The 19809-nt window shown below is 40.5% G+C and overlaps 1 protein-coding gene across 12 annotated transcripts in view; it reads right to left on the bottom strand.

Moving 5' to 3' along the window:
- Positions 1-12325: 12325 nt before the first annotated feature.
- ZNF521 (zinc finger protein 521) overlaps positions 12326-19809 on the bottom strand; it is a 291423-nt gene continuing 283939 nt past the window's right edge. For all 12 annotated transcript variants that reach the window (XM_053396362.1, XM_053396360.1, XM_053396361.1 and 9 more), the window contains one exon: positions 12326-13166. In XM_053396362.1, coding sequence (XP_053252337.1) covers positions 13137-13166 — 30 coding nt within the window. In that variant the 3' untranslated portion in view covers positions 12326-13136. The remainder of the gene's footprint in view (positions 13167-19809) is intronic.

Below are 19809 nucleotides of genomic sequence, written 5' to 3'. Positions count from 1 at the left end.
TAATGTTAGAGGAATACATAGAACACAGAGGTAGAGAAGGTGATTGTATATTCCTAGACCACTTTCAATTGGTGTTCCTTAATCACGGGAGTCAGTGTATTTTGGAAAATGTGAACATGGAGATGTACCATCCTTATCAAGCTGTTGCATGAGTTAAAATTATCCTATATCAATGGCTTAATAATTTCCATTATATTTGTAATAGGAATGACAATAAATCTTACAGAGAACTATTATTATTAATTTTATTCTTGCTAATATGTACTTATGTACTAGAGTGGCTGGGGGGGAACCCAACCAGATGGGCGGGGTATAATAATAAAATTATTGTTATTATTATTAGTCAGATGTTGAATCTCCACCATTCTTATATGGTGTTATATCACAGTAATTGCTATGGGTTTAAAGATCCATTGTACAGACTGCAACTATTCTCATTAGTTTATTAGAGTAATTATACATTTTCCAAGAAATTATGGAAACATGACATGTCTTATACGGTATTTATTTATCCCATGTTAAATATGAATTTGCCTAATATTTACAAACTCAAACTGGATATTTTTTGCTTGTTTTAGCCAAATCTCTGGCGGGTGCTGACATCAGTAAGTTGCGTAGGGGAAAGGCATCTGAAAGGTGTGATCAAAGTCAATTTGCAGTGTGGATTTAAATCATAACATGTCTGATTCAAACAAAGGGTAAGAAATCGTCCACCTACCCTGAGAGGACTCCAGTGAAGCCAATTTTAATACAAAGCTAAAATATCATGCTGAAGGCACTGGAGATTTAGAGGGAACTCAAGCTGTTGTCAATTGGCATCCCACATTTTATTCACCTAACGTTTGAGGTTTTAGTATTTGGAACAGTGGACAAGATCTCTCAGAAAATAGGAATCTTTAGATAAAAATTTAATTGTAATGGGTTTTTTAAAGCATGAATTAGAACTCAAATAAGTTTTCTTAAAGCTATATCCCTGCCCATTAAGCAAAGGAAACACACACACACACACACACTTTTAAATAGGGTATAAACTAAAGTACATTGCTTGAGGCACTTTTTAAGACACCTCTGTTCCTGGATGCGAGCACAGATGTGTAAGTTTCCTGATTTAGTTCCAAGCCAATACTCTTAATTAACTTCAAATTATTTAAACATATAACACTCCAGCACAGGGGCATAGAACAATCAACGATGCAGTGTACAAGCTTGCTCATGTGAGTCAGTGGATGGCATTCACAATAGAACGCCGAATCAAAGCCCACTGCAGTGGAATCTGTTGTATTGTTGTTGGTTTCGGTGAACTTTCACCTTGCTTGTAAAAAGTGCCCAGGTTGGTCCCAGGCCAGACTTTGCAGAGCATAGCCCTGAGGTTTTTATGCTTCAACTCCTCAGGGCTATTTGAGAGCTGAAATGGACACTTGAATATTGCACTGAAATCCGTTGTGTGTAAGGCTGCCCATACAAACTTACAAATGTACAAGTTTTCATTTTTTGCCAGCTACTCTTCAAATAACTTTTTATTTTACTTTTAGAAGAGGGATGGGAAACCTGTACCATCCCCAGAGGTGGTTGTACTCTGACGCCCATCAATATCAGTCAGCATTACCAGTAGTCAGGGAAGATGGGAGCTGTAGTCCAACAACATCTGGAGGGCCACAGGCTCCCTAGCGCTGCTCTGGAGTCTTGTTGAGCAACTAGATGAGTTGATTGCTAGTTGCTACCCAGATCTTTGCAGCCATAGCTGAGTATGTTGCATTAATTCTTAGTATATTTCTTGGGTTAACATTCTTGGGTTAACAGGAAGAAAACAAGATATGCAAATATCTGGCTCCTCTTTTCATCATTTGAGAGTGGTGGTAGAGAAGTGGTTTGATCAAGACTTCCCTGTTGAAATTGGCTAAAAACCTTTTTTGCATGAACACTTTCGTTCCTGTAGGAAGCTGATAGGCAGGGAACCAAGGCAGGCAGCTGAGTTCCACATTTCTATATCCAGACACTTTGGAAGATCTCAGTTGGTGGTTGCACTGGGATTGTGCATGAAAATTCTTAGCAAAATAAAAGCCAGGGTGTCACCTAAAGCAAGAGTCTTGGAAGAACCTCATAATATCTCTTCTCTTGTAACTGGCCTTCTCCTTTCATCTCGTCCTTGGCGGTATTCTTGCTCCAGTCCATTTCCTCTTTGGGGCCTGATCTTACATTGCTTACAGCTGGCTCTGAATGCTTGGTCTTCTTTTATGCCATTTTCCCCCTTTCTCATCTAATGATTTCTGGAGACTTTTTTACTTTACTCCCAAACTTTTCAAAGGCTGCTATGAGCTATGGCTCACAACTCAAATAAATTTGCTTTAATAATGGGTATGCTGCTTTTTCTGGTTGTGACTCTTGCATTGGTATGTTCCTCACCAGAGTCTTCCTCGGGAAATATTTTGTTAGCACTTCAACCTAACCTTTACTTCTTGTCTGCCAATTATTAAAGCTCTTTTAGTGAGCTTCATCCCAGACTACTACGGAGCCAATCATCTGATGTTGTCTGACCACAGAATACTAGTTTATACAGAATTGTTTTGTTAAGTCAATCCTCCATTTACAGATAGATGAATGGGAAATCTTAATTACCACTTTAAGAAAAGTAATCATGTATCTGCAGCATATCTGCTTCTATTACGTTCAGTTTCGTTGGCATGTTCAAGAGACAGGATCTTTTTGGTGGTGGTCCCAAAACTATGGATTATGGATTACTTTCGACTCTAGCATTTAGAACTTCATCTTTCCAGCTGGTATAAATAGCCTTTGTCTCCAAAGCAACTTCTTGTATTATTCTGTACATCTGTTGTGCTGTGACTACTTTTTGTCTCTCCTTTCCTAAAACATCACTTCATGAGAACATAGCTCTCAAAAGTGGCTTAAGATATAATAGATATAAGCCCCCAGAATATATGCTATTAAAGATTAATAATGGAATTCAGAACTAAAAAATTATCTGGCTGGGTCCAATCTAATACAGCATCTTGTTTACAGCAGTGGCTGGGAAAGGTGTCTCTGGGATGCTCTCAAGCAGGCCATGAAGGGAGCAACCATCCTTTCTAGATCTTTATTCTCTCTCTCCCCCCCCCCAGCTATAAAGCAGGCCTCTCAGATATTCTATAGCAACATTTTGGTTGGCAGGTACACTAGTGTTCTCTTCCCAAACCCGGATTCCATGGGGCTGCACAAGTTCGTGTTTGCAGTGGCAACCCTCAGGAAGAACTTTGCATGTGGAGGCATTTTCAATGGGCCAAAAGCATTACTAAAAAGATGTTGAAAGCTGCTGGTCCCTGCCAGAAGAAGAGGAGGAGGAGGAGCAGCAGGAGGAGGAGGAGGAGGAGGATTTGATATCCCGCTTTATCACTACCCAAAAGAGTCTCAAAGTGGCTAACATTCTCCTTTCCCTTCCTCCCCCACAAGAAACACTCTGTGAGGTGAGTGGGGCTGAGAGACTTCAAAGAAGTGTGACTGGCCCAAGGTCACCCAGCAGCTGCATGTGGAGGAGCGGAGACGCGAACCCGGTTCCCCAGATTACAAGTCTACCACTCTTAACCACTATACCACACTGGAATTCTTGGGATAACTAAATTGAAATACTTTTTCTTTTTTAAAAAAGAATAAAGTTTTTAAGAATTACAGCAATGATACAGACAAAACGAGGCACACAGAACTATGTTTTGTCCAAATAATCCACACGTTTCAATTCTTCATGGGCAATTTTTTTTTTTTTGAAGTGACAAGTGATTTTGAGCTCTCCTTCCTCATGAGATTTCAGCAAGCATCCTTTGAGCAAGGCGGAGCGCATCGTCTTTGGTGATGAAGCAGCTCCTTGCATTCCTGAGCAGCTCCTTCTTTTCTTAATCACAATAAGCTATCTGTGGACACCAACGGCAAACATGATTGTTTCTAGGACTGGCACGCTTTTTTCAAGGAAAACTTATATATTTTCTGCAACATAGACCAACAGGGAAGGGGGCTGCTGATGGAATTGCTTCCCTGGACATATTAATAAAACTAATTCTTAAGTGCATTTGCAGTCAGGCAGACCAATAACGGGAGCAGAGATGACACTGGTGCAAAGTATCGTGAACTTTTCGATGGGGGATGCACAAGGCTTTGAACACAGTCAATATGAAAGTCATCAATATATGTGTGACACTAAGGACAAGAGACAACATGGCTCATATAAATGCTGGGCAAAATGAGCAAGTGGTGAATCCCCCAAGGAGAAACAGGAAACAAATGACTTCACAATGGACACACAGGAGGCAGAAACACAATAAATTACATGTTGGGCAAAAACCTGAGATTCAGACAAAACAAACGCTACTGCGAATAGGCCAAACACAGGTATTTACTGGCTGTTTAATATCACAGTGCTGTGGGGTTTTTCCAAATAAATATAGCTCAGGAAATAAAATATTGGTCAGTAAACAAAACCTTGGGTCCTCACAAACATAGCTGAGTGACCCAAATCTGTAATATAAATGTTAAGGTGTTCTGGCATTGACTAGCCAAGGCCTCATAAAACTTAAGGGTGATAACCATCCAATATTAGTTATTTTCAGTGAGTCTACAATGACTTGGACAGCACAAGCTTTACTTGTTTATGTGTACAGTGGTACCTCGGGTTACAGATGCTTCAGATTACAGACGCTTCAAGTTATAGACTCCGAAATAGTACCTTGGATTAAGAACTTTGCTTCAGGATGAGAACAGAAATCGTGCGGCGGCAGCAGAGGGCCCCAGTAGCTAAAGTGGTACCTCAGGTTAAGAACAGTTTCAGGTTAAGAACAGACCTCCGGAACGAATTAAGAACGAATTAACAACGAGGTACCACTGTATATGTATAGGACTGGAGGAAAAAAAGCTCTTAAAATAAGATTGATTCCTTGGCAAGTGTGTTTTCAAACACATCCTTCTTTGGGGATGCATCTTTAGCAACAATTCTCCCCTAATGTATCGGGCATCTAGTGCCTCCTGTTCATTTGTGCTTTCCTAGGATTGGGTTGGTTTTCTGTTCTTGCGTTGAGATTTTCCTTTAGTACAGTGGTACCTCGGGTTACATACACTTCAGGTTACATACACTTCAGGTATGCTAACCCAGAAATATTACCTTGGGTTAAGAACTTTGCTTCAGGATGAGAACAGAAATCATGCTACGGCGGTGCAGCGGCAGCAGGAGGCCCCATTAGCTAAAGTGGTGTTTCAGGTTAAGAACAGTTACAGGTTAAGAACGGACCTCCAGAACCAATTAAGTACTTAACCCGAGGTACCACTGTATAGGAGTGCAGCCTTAGATATAAAAATCCCCAAAGCATGGTGACAACTATTAATGTTGTTCTCAGAATAGTTTCTAGCTAGCCTTCTGACTAATTCCACATTTTCTAACATTCCTAGAGATCGGCAACATTACAATACATAAAACTAGGGCTATTTTTCTAGAAAAAGAGGTGCCAGAACTCACCATGAACACCTCCCTTGTTCTCTTATAATGGCAATGGCACCTACCTGAGAGGTGCCAGAACAGTTCTGGCCGGGGGGAAAAGCCTTGCATAAAACCTACAAACCTTTCCAAACTGTTCATTATTACCATCAATTGAAAGTGAAACAACATAGAAACTACTTCACTCTGCTTGTACAGCAGGTGAATCTCAAGAGGTATCTAGAACACTGCCTACTCCTGTTTCATTGGATGAATTTTGGTTGGTATGGCTCGAGGACTTGGACAAGGCTCTTGAATTGGTGCAGATGTCCACATGTTCTCTGGACCCTTGTCCCTTGTAGTTGATAAAAACTAGCAAGGAGATGGCCACTTGGATCAGGGATGTGATTCATTCTTCTTTATCAGAGGAAGTGGTCACTGCATGCCTAAAGGTGCTGGTGATGGTAAGGCCACTTCTTAATAAACCTCCCTGGAGCTGAAATGTTTAGATGAGCATCATCTAGTTGTGAATGTCCCTTTCTTGGGCAAAGTTCTTGAACTGGTAAGTTACCAACCAGCTTCGGGCTCTCTTAGATGATGCTGATTTTCTAGACACATTTTAACTGGGATTTGGAACAGAAACTGTTTTGGTTAGGAGAGAGGCAAGGGAGTGTGACCGTGTTGATTCTTTTTCCCCTCTCGGTAGCTTGCGACACCATTGACCAGAGTATCCTCCTAGAACAGTTTTCTGAATTGAAACCAGGCACCACTGCTTTGCAGTGATTCCAGCCATTTTTAGATGGCCAACTCCAGAGAGTGGTACTTGGCAAATACTGTGGAGCCTTTGATGTGGGGTTCCACAAGGGCCGAGCTTATTCCCCTTGCTGTTCAACATCTGTATGAAACCGCTGTTTGGAGTCTTCCAAAGAACTGGTGTCTAGTGTCATCAATATGCTGATGTAAAGGAGAAATAGAGCTGTGTGACATCTGCAGGTGAGGCATTGGATGTGCAGGATCAGTGTCTGGCTTCAGTAAGGGACTGAATGAAAGCAAATCCAGATAAGACTGAGGCACTGTTAGTGGGTGGTTCCCTAGATGGAGATGACTGGGGTTCAACCTCTTCTGGAAGAGGTTGCACCTCCCCTAAAGGGGCAGCTGCACAATTTGGGGCATGATTGGATCATCTGCTGCAGCTGAAGGTACAAGTGGCCTCTGTGGCATGGAGTACTTTGTAACCAGCTTCAGCAGGTGGCCCTCATCTGCAATCATACCCAGACAGGGATAACATACCTTCATTGTCTATTCTCTGGCAGCCTCCAGGTCACAAAGGCTAGCAGTACACAGATCTGACAGCAACCTCTCCCTTGCTGTGCATGCCTCTCTGATCTTATTTACACACAAAAGCAGCAAAAAATACTCTGGATTTGTAACACTCCCTGTAACCACCTGATGTTGAAACCAGTGACACATTCCTTCTGCAAGATCCATTGAAATAAATAGGAGGCGTTTCAAAGATGACCCAAGTGGGTACTACATGTCTCTTGAATCTTTCTACCCACACCCTAGTGTTACGTTCTTCATTTTAGTATTTAATATTGTAATGCTACTACTACTACTACTACTATTATTATCATTATTATTTCTATCACATGATCTAGTAATTGACTCCCCACGGAGTTTGGCAGGCCCATGCCGCCTGCTCTTCCATACAAATTTCCTTTGGCGTATGGTGTACAAAGCACGACAAGTTCTCACTCATGTTTCAAAGCCATCTCTCTTTTCAGAGCTATTTGTTATTGTCTCCATCATCACAAGTTTAAAAAAGGAAAGTTAATTAAATATGGAACAAGACTGAGCAACATCTTTTAAACCATCATGTCATTAGAACTGGATTCCTCAGAGAGCTGCTTAAAAGGGGTTTGAGAACAATGACTGTTCAATCAGATATTTATGGGCATAGTTATGTAAACACACTCTTTATTGTCTATGTATATTTAATATAATTATCAGTTTTGTACTCAGACTCTCTGGAGACCCAACAAATCACAGTGTCGCTTTGAAAATGTCAGCAGAAAAGACAATTATTATGCTTGCAAATATTCATAAATTATATTTAAAAGTCCTGTAAAAATGTATCCTATGAAACAGAGTTCTTTGCAGTCACTGAATAATTACTGTATTTCTTTGATTTAAAATCATATTGAGGGATCCAGTAGAAGAACTTCAGTGATGTAGGAAATTGCTGATCATAGCAAATGAGATCACAAGCATTTTGGACAAATGAAGAATTGGTATCAAAATAAGAATTTTGACTTTTGGTGTGTGTGTGTGTGTGTGTGTCTGTCTGTCTAAGTAAGATTAACAGAAAAGTTGAAATCTTGGCATCATGAAAGAAACATAAAGGTGGAATCTTGTCATCTTATCTTTTTAATAATTACTTAATGGTTGCATAAGGCACTAAGGCTACAATTCTATGCACACTTGGAGTAATTCCCATTGAGCACAGGCGACTTCTGAGTAAACCGGCCTAGAATTGTGGTCTAAATTTAGGAACATGCACAGCATCCGGCTACCGGTCTATGAAATACTTTCCTATAAATGTCTTAGGATTCCAAACAGTGGTCTTGCAAATCCACTGAAACTGCACACACCATAAAGTCTTTATGATTTGAACCTTAATTGTCTGAAGTTTTCTCATTTGGAATCAGCTCTATCTCTTCTATATAAGACTGTTTCTAAGTAATCTTACGTACATTGTATGTTGGTTTATTCAGACTTCAGGTTCAATGGAATGTTTAGACTATTTGAATAAATAAGCTTGTGGCCATTATGAGTAGAAGGATAACATGCCTGATTTTGTTTGCTCATCTTCCATTATCCCGGCAACTCAGTGAAAGGAACATCGCAGAGAGAATGTTCCATTTGCCAGTAAAGCGTAAAGGCCCCTTGAACGATAATTGAGCAGTAATGTATGAAGGAATGCATTAGAGTGGAATCAATGTTATATTCTTGTCTGTGTGGCCAAGATCTTTCCATGGAGTCCTTCGCATTACCTGAGATGCAAGCTCACCCTCCCAGCCCCAGCACACTGTGGCAAGTAATATTCTGTTTTCATACCAAGTTATTTCTAATTGTCGCCAATTATGAGTCATTTGCTTTTAGGTGTCTTGCTTGTCACAATATTAACATTTCTAAAGCTTTCCCTCTGAAGGCTGCGAAAATCTGTTGTGACATCTAAATAAGGAAGTATTCAATCAAGGTGTGAAGTAATTGTTAATTTTTCATATAAATAGAGGGTCATATGTTGGTATATAAGGTACAGCTCTTTCTCGTCTTTCTTGAGGACAGTGTCTCAGAGAGGATAAAAGCAAAAGGACAAGTGCATTCCTTGTGACAGGATTATAGTTGAGTGGAGAATGTTCTAGCACTTTTAAAGAGTCAATAAGTATTTGCAGAGGGTAGCCGTGTTAGTCTCTCATGGCAGAAATGGTCAACAATTGTGTGGTACCTAAAATACTAAAAAAAATATTTTTATGACACAAGCTTTGTGGATTTTTTTTGGACTTTTGTGGCCCATTTTGTCAGAGGTATGAAGTGCAATCTTAGTGTTGGCAGGTATATAAAGGAGAATATTGTAAGGTGAGGCTTGAATGGCCCCACTGAAATCTGAAAGACCAAAGGCCGCTCCTGCTTGGTGCAAACTATTACTATTAGATTCTAATGGATGATTGAATATTGCTTTATTTGATATAGGTTGTTTATTTTAAAGTTACTTTGGCATTTTTTATTGGATCAGTTTGTTACTATTAATGTTTGATGCTTTATTGTGTTTTTATATGTGTTAGAAGCTGCCCAGAGTAGCTGTGGCAACCCAGCCAGATGAGTGGGATATATTATTATATTATTAACTAACTAACTAACTAAACTAGATGGTCTGACTCAGTATAACACAACTTCCTATGTCCCTAGTTTGTGTCTGGGCCTATGGTTTGGAAAAAGTGAGAGTTAACTCCTTGTAAATTCCCTTAAGGGGCTTATGCAGCAGCTAAGCCACTATGGGGACCAGAGGGCACCCCAACAAAGTCCACCTCATTTGCTCCTTCTATCTTCACAAGCTTATTTAGCAATCTGGTTGAATAGTACAGCCTGTGAACAGGGACTTCTGCTTAGCCTTCCCACTCTTTATGCCAAGTAACAGGCATTCTCATTCAATAAACCTGTGGTCTGCTTTGCATCCAGCATGTCTCCTGTTCTTCCCCTCCCCCTGGTCTCCTTGATGCTGGCACAATTTTACTTTCCCCCTTCTCATTAGGGTGGCTCATTTTAGCTTCAGTGGCCCACTGGGGAAGCTAGCATGCCAGAGACTAAGCACATTCATACGGAGTCTCTGTATTTCTGCCTCCTCCCCACCTCCTGGTTCTGCAAACTGATACCCCAATCTTGTTCTGTTTGCTAAATGCTCTGATAAGCCCCCATGGAAGACTCAATCCTCATTGGGAAGGTTGAATGTCTTTCATAATCTCTTTAAACAGCTTTTTAGGGTATCACCGAGAAACCGGGAACTAATGAGAAAGGTAAATGGATTCAGGCATTTGATATGAGTGACTCGCTCTTCAAACCAGGAGTTGAATGTGACCAGAAGACTTCTATTCCCTAGCCCTGAAAGGCAGGACTAATCGATGCACAAAGCTACCATCACATTTGCTGTTGCTGTGTTTACTGTGTTACTGTATTTACATAACTAGAAATTCAACAACCTTGCGTGTTTTGCAAGCTGTCATGACATAAGAAGCAAGTAATATGCTATGTTTTGCTTGCTAACATATTTTTGACATATTTTAGCTTTTGATTATAAGATTGCATCTTTCCCAGCTACCATCTGTCTCAACTCAGTGGCACAAACACAGTGGGGTGTAATATTTCTAACATACTTGAACTTGATGAAAAACATGCTATTTACAGTTTTAACCAATATGTCCCGCTTTCACACATGAAGGCTGAAATAAATGCCTGCACTTTTGGAAAAGGTATCTGCCATGAAGAAAGAAGACATAATCAGATCCAAATTGGCAGAGATGAGTAACATATTAATGGAAATGAAAGCGGAATGGGTGTCTGAGTTATTATAAATAGAAGCTGGCATTGTACTTGCAGTGTATGCACAGTTGCCCATGTTTATCCTTTTGTCAGCACAAATGAGATTTTCTTAGACTACTTTTTAAAATCCCATATTCTTTTTTTGTGTTTTTTTGTGTTCTTGGCAGACGTATGCCTAAAATTCTCAAGGCTGGAGAAAGAAACATGGCACATTTTTTCCTTGAAATCTCTGGCAAGCAGAGGCATTTTGAAAACTTTGTTTCCAGCCCTCCCATCTGTGGAGATTCAGAATGTGACACTCAGCAAACTGGAAATCACACTTAAAATCTACCCTGACAGGAAAAGGCCAGCAACTCTTTCTGGTATCACATTGTGTAGCTCTAACCACTGCATAAGGATTCCAGAAACACTGTGCAACAAATGCAGAGAATAGATTTGGGGTGAACATTCATAGCAGCATATCTGAGGACCAGCAGCAACAGCAAAACCCTGATGGTACATCCTTCCTTTACACATACTTGGGACAAACAGGTTAATGCAGTTCTCGGCAACACTTCTCGGCTGGCTTTGAACAATCCCCCACAGGAAATGTAAGGCTGGAGTGCTCACTGAAGCGCTCTCTCTGGCCACATCCTCTACTGCCATCTCTGTCAGCAGTGAGGACAAGGGACTGGAGGGTAGAGGAGTCCATGTCAATGCTGTGGCTGGAATTTAACAGGGTTGCCACCTCTGTTTGAGGGGGGGGGGAGAACTGGCTACCGCTCCCTTCATAAGATAATCATTTAAGCGCACGAGCTTCCAACAGTGTCTGAAATGTGAAAATACTGAAAGGAGAGAAAGGGGAAGCAAAGGCTACAATCCTAAGCATACTTGTTGGGCAGGAGGGATGGGGGAGACATTTGACTCAGTATGCCGTTAAAGCCAGATCTATCAAACTCTCACTTTCCAAAATAGTATGTGAACTTTGCATTGTAGGTCTCCAACCAATGTTTGCAAAAATGCACATATATATAATCAGAGGAAAGTATGCGTGAAAATGATGGTCTTAGTTAAACTTACACAAAAATGCATTATAATAGGAAAAATTGCTTGCAAAAAAATAGGTACTATTTATAAAACTGTTTCTTAGGCGAACTTTGTCCTAAAGTGTTGATGAGGATTAAAAAAGTGGGGGTTCCCCCCTGCAAAATATGGAAAACCGAATTTAAGATTGGAGAATGAGCAACTGAGAGAACTGAACTCGACAGATTCTTCCATCCTTACTGGGGAATAAATGCACTGACCTCAGTGAAATTTAAATCTTCTGAGTAAACACATTAGGACTGCACTGTAAAACAGAAACACCCAGACTTTTTAAAAAACTGGACAAATGGCAGTCACAAAGTTCAGGACAGGCATGAGTACTGCCGATGTTGTTGGACTACAGCTCCCATCATCCATGACCATTGTCCATGTTGGGCTGCCATCAGCCCAAGCCACCAACTCCCAACAATATCTAGAGGGCCACAGGTTCTCCACCCCTGGTTTAGGAGACTGACATTTGCAAGCTCTGGATTCAGATCACTTACCATGACAATCCTGGTGTTTTTCTAAAGAAATATACGTCTTAAATAGTAACAAATTTAAACTAGAACTTGAGAGGCAGTAAGAGCCTGATTTCTGGGATCCTGTGTGATGTGAAGGGGAAAATAATTTGTTTATTTACGAGTCAAAATTAAGTTGCAAAAGGAGAGCAGGTTTGTTTGTATCTGGGACAAAAAGCACAGCCACGCTATAATGTAATGGTAAACTGAATTTATTTCCTCTTGGAAAACCATTCCAGTAATCTCCAGGTTCAGACCGCAGAGTAAACATTAATAACAGTAACATACAGGTTAGTTCAACTGATTCAAAAATTTGGCCATGTGACGTCATTAAGGAAAAGTCTTGAACACTCAAAAGCTTCAAATGGTATCCAGGGGGAAAAAAAGTTTCTTTGACAATCTACATAACAACTATTGCATATATGGTAATGCTATCTGTCATATCGCAAGGCTTACAAATATATATACAGGCCATATTCAGCTGGGGGGTCAGTTTGGAGAGAATCGGTTCGTTTTTATTTATTTTTACTTTTGCAAGTATCTTCAACAATAAAAATACTCTTGAATTCATTTGCTTGTATACCAAAAGAGAAATTGTAGACATAAGCTGGAATGAAAGGAAAGCCAAATAGGGTTGTAATGTATTAGTTTTTTTCTCCTGTTTCTTCCTTGAAAATAACATTTGTCTTAAGCCTTTTTTCCCTTTATACGTTATTCTTCTTTTAATCCTGCTTGAATAGGGCCCAAGTCCACTTGTCTTTATAAGACCATTTTAGTATCAGACAACATAATACATGTGCAACACTTTATATACAAGAAGTCTCTCCGGTGCTCAAAAGTTCAAACACATGAACATCCAACAGTTTTGATAATACAAGTTTTATGGTACAATACAATGTTTCTGAATAATATACATTAACAATGAAAGTCTCGTGCAAAGAGTTAAACATGTTCCCTTTTTTTTCTTGTCCCGCAAAGAATCGGTTCCTGAAGAACTGGGCCTTGCACTAACTGCTATGTTGGGTCATTGTATGATTCTGCAAGAAAAAAAGGAGATATGTGGTTATTGTATAGCCAAGGAAACAAAGCACGGGCGCAAAAAGAACATATGGCTGCAATGCATGTCACTGTGTTAAATGGCCTATTATACATACTTTGATGTTGCTTTGTACAGTGGTACCTCGGGTTAAGTACATAATTCGTTCCGGAGGTCCGTTCTTAACCTGAAACTGTTCTTAACCTGAAGCACCACTTTAGCTAATGGGGCCTCCTGCTGCTGCCACATCACACGTGGATCTTATTCCGGAGGACGATTTCTGTTCTCATCCTGAAGCAAAGTTCTTAACCCGAGGTACTATTTCTGGGTTAGCAGAGTCGGTAACCTGAAGCGTATGTAACCTGAAGCGTATGTAACCCGAGGTACCACTGTATTGCATATTGGAATCATTTCTATAATCTTCATCTTATGCACTTCAAAGTACATTAGGTCAAAGTCCTAGACAGTACTTGCCTAAATGGCCATTTGTGAATATGTTGGTTTTGGCCTATAATGCAGAAAACACCAACAGACCATGCAAACATCTGGGGGTGATTGCCAGTGAATGTGGCATGGCCCTTCCTTTTGTGAGAATGCTTACAGATCCATCGGCTGGTGGAAAATTTTAGTATGCTAGCTGTTTTGTGTTAATATCTTCATAAGTATCTTTTCAGAAGCCACTGGTATGTTGCAGCTGAGCCTAGGACAAATCTCAGTATAATAGTTCTTTGTGTGGATGTCTCCCTAGGTATCTTTTCAAGAGGTCAGTAGTATGTGGCAAGTGAGTCTAAGGACAGAATGAAAGTTTGAGAAGAATCCTGAAGGAAGACAGAACTTATTCATATAGGACTCAATATTTTTGACACCACCTAATGCTACACCCAAGCATCCTACAGGTACTTAGTAGGGAATAAATCCCACTGAACTTTATGGGAGTAACTGTATGGGAATTGAAGGTGGGCCTTCAGTGTGTGGAAAGTGGCCTGCTTGCACAATAGGATTTCTCACCCACTCCTCCCTCAACTTGCTCTAGAGGGTTGGGGTAACCCCCAGAATAGATTTAGGGTATATGTGTGCAGCATGGGGGGGGGTAGTTTTACTGTGAGAGTGGATCTTATTCCCCATGTGCATATACCCAATGTATCATAAGGCTGAATTTCACCCATGTTTAGGACTAGGTTGCACAGTGTACTAGTCGCTACAATACCTCAACAAGGGCTCTGCCTGCTGAATAACAATCTAAAAGGTTAAAAAGCAGAAAAGCAAACCCAAGACCATTTGATTTCATGCATAGCATTTCCCACATCAGTCGACATGTATCAAAATGCTGTAAAACAATGACAGACAAGAAAATCTGCAAATAGTGGCTATTATGACCAATAACGCCTGTCTTTAAACTGAATATAACTAAGAGATTAGTTTTCCTGATTTAGCGTGACAGAAATGTGCTCATTATGGTAATGTCTGAAATGTGCTGAAATCCATGTGACCAAGACAACACCAGAGTATCTGTTTCCATATGCCTGATGATATCCTATTAATCTGCTCACATCTTACATCGTTCGGTGCTCCCTACGATGCAGGTAGGTCCAGATGACTCAAACAATCGAGTTATAATCTTCTTAAAGGCAATGTGAGGAACAACCATGTTCAGTATCTGAAATACTTTAGTAGAATTTTCTCTGAAGCATAAATGTATAATGCTGTACTGAATGAATTTTCATGCTTGAACATGTTCTAGGTAAAACTGGATTTTTGAGGGATGCAAAATTGAACAAAAACCTGAAACCTGCCCCTGCATTAGGCATATTTCCCCACCACCCACCTACCTGTTCCCAGACCCATTATATTGACGCTTCGGTGTATATTTAGGCCTTTTTTATTTTTCACTGTATGATCCTGGCCAATTGGGGGTCATGCCACCGTGGGGCCCATCAGATTTCACTACTTGACAATGTTAATGTTGGTAAATAACTTCCTTGGATTGCCTTCACTCTGAATGGGATGGGATGAGGGGATGGGACTGGACTGCCCAAGCAATGGGGCAGACTTTGTTTGTTGCATTGCATTGATGGCAAAACTGAGCAGCAAGAGTCTCACCATAATGTAGGTTTATGTAGCCTTCAAAAGTATACTAACAAGCTGGAATATGTACAGAGGTGGGTGATCAAGGTGATAAAGGGTCTGGAAACAAAGCCTTATGGGCAATGCTTCCTCGTCATCCTGGAACAAAGTGACAGAACCGCAGGGTTCTGTCCAGGGCCCCTTGATGTTCAGTGCTTTTATAAATAACTTGGATGCAGGAATTGAGGGGGTGCTCATGCAATTTGCAGGTGGAACCAAACTGGGAGTGGCAGCCAATTCAATATGACCTTAAGAGCTTGGAGATCTGGGCCCAAACTAACAAAATGAATTTCAATTGGGACACTTAGGCAAGAGGAACCTGCTGCACAAATATAAGTTGTTGGGCACCTGGCTTAACAGTAACATATGTGAAAAGGATCTAGGGGTCTTAGTAGACCACAAGAAAGGAGATTCCCAATAAACATCAGGAAGAAATTTCTGGTGGTTAGGAGCTGTTCAACAATGGAACATACTACCATGAGAGGTAGTGGACTTTCCTTCCTTGAAGGTTTTTAAGCAGAGGTTGGATGGCCATGATGCTTGAGATTCCTGCATTGCAGGGCATTGGACTGGGTGTCTGATCAGCACTCAAAAGGGGAAGGGGTGTGGCATAGGGGTAGATCATCTGTTTTGCATGCGCAAGGTCCCAGGCTCAATCCCTGGCACCTCCCAGTCGGGCTGGGCACACCCCCTGTCTGAAATCCTGGAGGGCTACTGCCAGTCAGCATAGACAATATTGAACAAAATGGGTTTATGGTATAAGGCACCCTCCGATGTTCCAAATCACAATAATTTTTCCTTAAAAAAAAGAGCATGGAGGCATTAATGTGGAAGATATAAAAGAAACCATGGGATTACTCTCTGCTGAGCCCTGCTGTGGTGCTCCATAGCCAATATGGCCTGCTGCACAACAAGATTCTCAAGAGAACATGGAGACAGAAACTCAGAGAAAAGCAACAGCGAGAAAAATTGCTAATTAAGGAAAGACACAAACATGTACCTTGAGCAGCCTCCCTAAATACTTGAGACTACAAGGATGTGCAACCTCTGTGCATTTTTTTAGAGCATCAATGGACTAGAAAGAAATACCTGCCTAGGGAGAAAGGCTGTTTTTGAGTATAGTGCAGATATAACATTTATGAGACAAAAAGGTGAAAGATGGGAGGAAAGAGGTAAGGGAAGGAGAAAAATTCTTGAATCCCACAGAGAACTACATTATATTCTGCCATAAACAAAACAAAAAAACAAAAAAGTTGTCTACTGGAGACACCATGTATAAGCGACTGAAAATTGCAACCATTAATCCCAGTTATGAACTGCTGGAGGTTTTGGTTTAAGGGTGTTTTTTTATATAAAGAAGGTTGTGTTTAAAAATTTAGGACAAAATTTTCCTCTATTATCCACCCAGCAGATCTGAGCTCTGATATCCTCCTCTTTCCATGTGCTCTGGACTCCCACTTCCATGACAATAGGAGCTAACTCAAGTGGGGAAATCGAAAGATGGAGCTCCTGTTGACATGAACATGGGAGTTTTCAGTGCACAGGGAGAACCAATATTAGAGTTAAGAGCTTCTGTGTAACTCTGAGAATGGAATTTGCCCTTTACAGGACATACAGTATATTTGAGGCAGATGTTTTTTAAAATTGATCTTCTGGAAAGCATGCAGTACTAAGTAATTTCCCCGAGTTCATTCTCCTTCCCATATTGCCACTCTATTATTATTGCCCATGTTGCCACTCTAAGGCACCCTGAGTGATGCGTGTGCATTAAAAGGGCAAAGCAAAAATTCTCATCTAAATAAAGATATAAAATCCAGCAAATTTTTGAAATCTCAATCCTATTACCTCAGTATTTAGATATCTGCGTTGTATATTGCTGAGAAAGTTTTACTGGGAGCTCTTTCAGCTTTTTTGTAGATTTTTGTCAGTTTGAAAAAGAAAACTGGATTAGAATTTGTATTCTTTTCCAGGATCAGAATTGATGTCTTTTGTGCTTTGTCGTTTGTCTCACACACAGAGAGAGTAATCTTGCTTTGCAAAAGCATGCTGTATGCAGAAATTCAGGTGCAATGATAAAAACACAATAATAGAAAGTTAGGGTTTTGTTTTTGTTTTTAATTATTTCCTAACAACAAAAATGAAGCCATAGAGTTCAAGGATCCTTGCATTCCACGGAACAATGTGATGTCAGCATATGTCACATGCCAAAGATTCTAAAATACTAACTTTCCAATGGCACTTGCTCTGTGATATCAGTGGAACTTAACATTCATATGATCATCTATTCAACCCTTTTGGTTTCAGAAACTCATGTTAAATCCACAATTGGCAGCTTGGTGCTTTAAACACTTGGGCTGCGTCCATTTCAGTGAACTTGGGAAACGCTCTTGTGTTTTGTCACTGAGTTCCACAGCTTTCACTGCAACAGTGAAAAAGCAGGGTTTTCCCCCCAGCAACTGTTTGAAGTCTCCTCTCTACCCTGTTGTATTTACCTGAACTAAATTCTTACAGAAAGCAATCTGAGAAAGAGAAACAGTACTAGAAAAAAAAACTACTATGAGAAAATCTCCCCCTGATTCCAATACCCCATTAGAATCCCAAACGTGAAGTGCTGTTGCATTCAATTTAAATGAGACATTTCGAAGCTGAATGAAATGAATGCAATTGTTTCTGAAAAGCAGATTACAAATAAAGAAATAGAAAGATTAAATGGGGACATTATTGTTCAACAGATGGTGTCAGAATCACAGCAGCATGTTTTTCTCTTTCCTTAATTCAAGAAAGTGAACACCAGTAATCAATCATCACTGATTAACTAATTATGGTATACTAACATTTTAAAATTGATGGGAAATCTGCATTTAAAAACTAAGCCCCGTTCCTGCTTTCTCCCCCTTTTCTGTAAGCCCACGGCATTCCAATACAGTTTCAGGTTGTAAAACAGATTTCTACATTACTAACCTTTAAGCACCACTTTTTTAAAAAACACACACACACACACGCACACGCACACCAAAAGCAATTGGTTTCCAACAGGCTGGATAATAAGTCTTTTGACCTGCATTCTTCTCTGACCCATTAAGGTCACCTCTGTGCTCGGGCATATAGCTGACTTAGGAAATGCCTCCAAGTCCTGCATTTCATCTCCTGCCCACTCAAAATAAAGCTTTCTTTAAATGTGTCTGTACAGGTCCCAAAAGACCAGGGAGGCATCCCTGTAGTGGGCAATGGAGGGACAGAAGCTTCTGCCTTTATTAATGAATGCAGACCATTATGAGTCTGGCTGGCTCCTGCGCTGTTCCCAGAAGCATATACTGTACGTGACTTAAAATGCTAGAATATTGACACAAAGCGAGCCAGGCAACCCTAAGGAAAATTACTCCTTGGATATAATGTAGGCTCGTAACAGCTATTAGAGTACAAAATAAAACCCTCCGGGATCAAACTGACATATACAGCATTCTACCTACTCCTCAAACATTAGAAGAATTTCTTTGTGAAGGCATTCTCAAGGACAGCATTAAACTGACTTTTGTAGCAGTCTGCAACAGCTTTTTGGCTTACAGCTTTTAGTACTAAATCTCTAGTTTGAATCAATATAAGTACTATATCCTCCACATTAATCAATACATTTGGTTCAATACACATTCTATTAAATTATACTTTCTAATCAAGGTTTTCTGCTTCTCTCTCTCCCCCCCCCCCAATCCATTGCTCCCTTCTTCCAAACCTCTTACTGATAGCTTTCAGTTTGTCCTCGGAAAATGGCAGGATACTTGGTGGGGGTGGGAGAGATGGGGATGAAGTAAAAATGGGCAAACCCAGCATACCCCGATTACAAGCCCTAATGCCAAGAAGGTGGGTTGATTTCAATAAGATTTCCAGAACTTCCAATCCTAGCTCTCAGGATTGATGATATAGCTCCTGCAAAACTGGACAAAGAAATGTTCAAGAACACAAAAAGGGAGATGCACCAAGCAAGGGGGCGGGGAAGGTTTCAATTTTTATTTTGGTTAAAAAAAATGACTAAAGGAGAGGGGCAAAACTCAATAGTGAAGGCAAATGAGTAAAAAAAACCCCACAGTCAGAGAGGAATTCCGTTATCCATGACCTGGTAACGTGCAGCTGCCTTTGAAAAAGCTCAGTTGGTTCAGAATATGCTAACTGGAACTGGCTATGTGAGTGCTTTTATCTGGCTTCCTGTCCATTTCTGGGCCCGATACAAAGTGTTTGACCTTCAAGTCTCCTCATGGCTTGCAACCATCTACCTGAAGGGCTCAGTCGGTAGAGCATGACACTCTTAATCTCAGGGTCATGGATCCTAGCCCCACATTGAGCTAAAGATTTGTGCATTGTATCTGGTCCCCCATTGCAGGACCAGATGGCCTTTTTGGTCCCTTCCAAATCTATGATTCCTGTTTAGGGAAGTTTTTAATGTGTGACATTTTAATATATTTTTAATCTTTGTTGGAAGCCGCCCAGAGTGGCTGGGGAAACCCAGCCAGATGGGCGGGGTACAA

Source organism: Podarcis raffonei, chromosome 7 (assembly GCF_027172205.1).
Source record: "Podarcis raffonei isolate rPodRaf1 chromosome 7, rPodRaf1.pri, whole genome shotgun sequence".
In the NCBI taxonomy this organism is placed as follows: Eukaryota; Metazoa; Chordata; class Lepidosauria; order Squamata; family Lacertidae; genus Podarcis; species Podarcis raffonei.
This window is presented reverse-complemented; position numbering and strand designations above follow the sequence as displayed.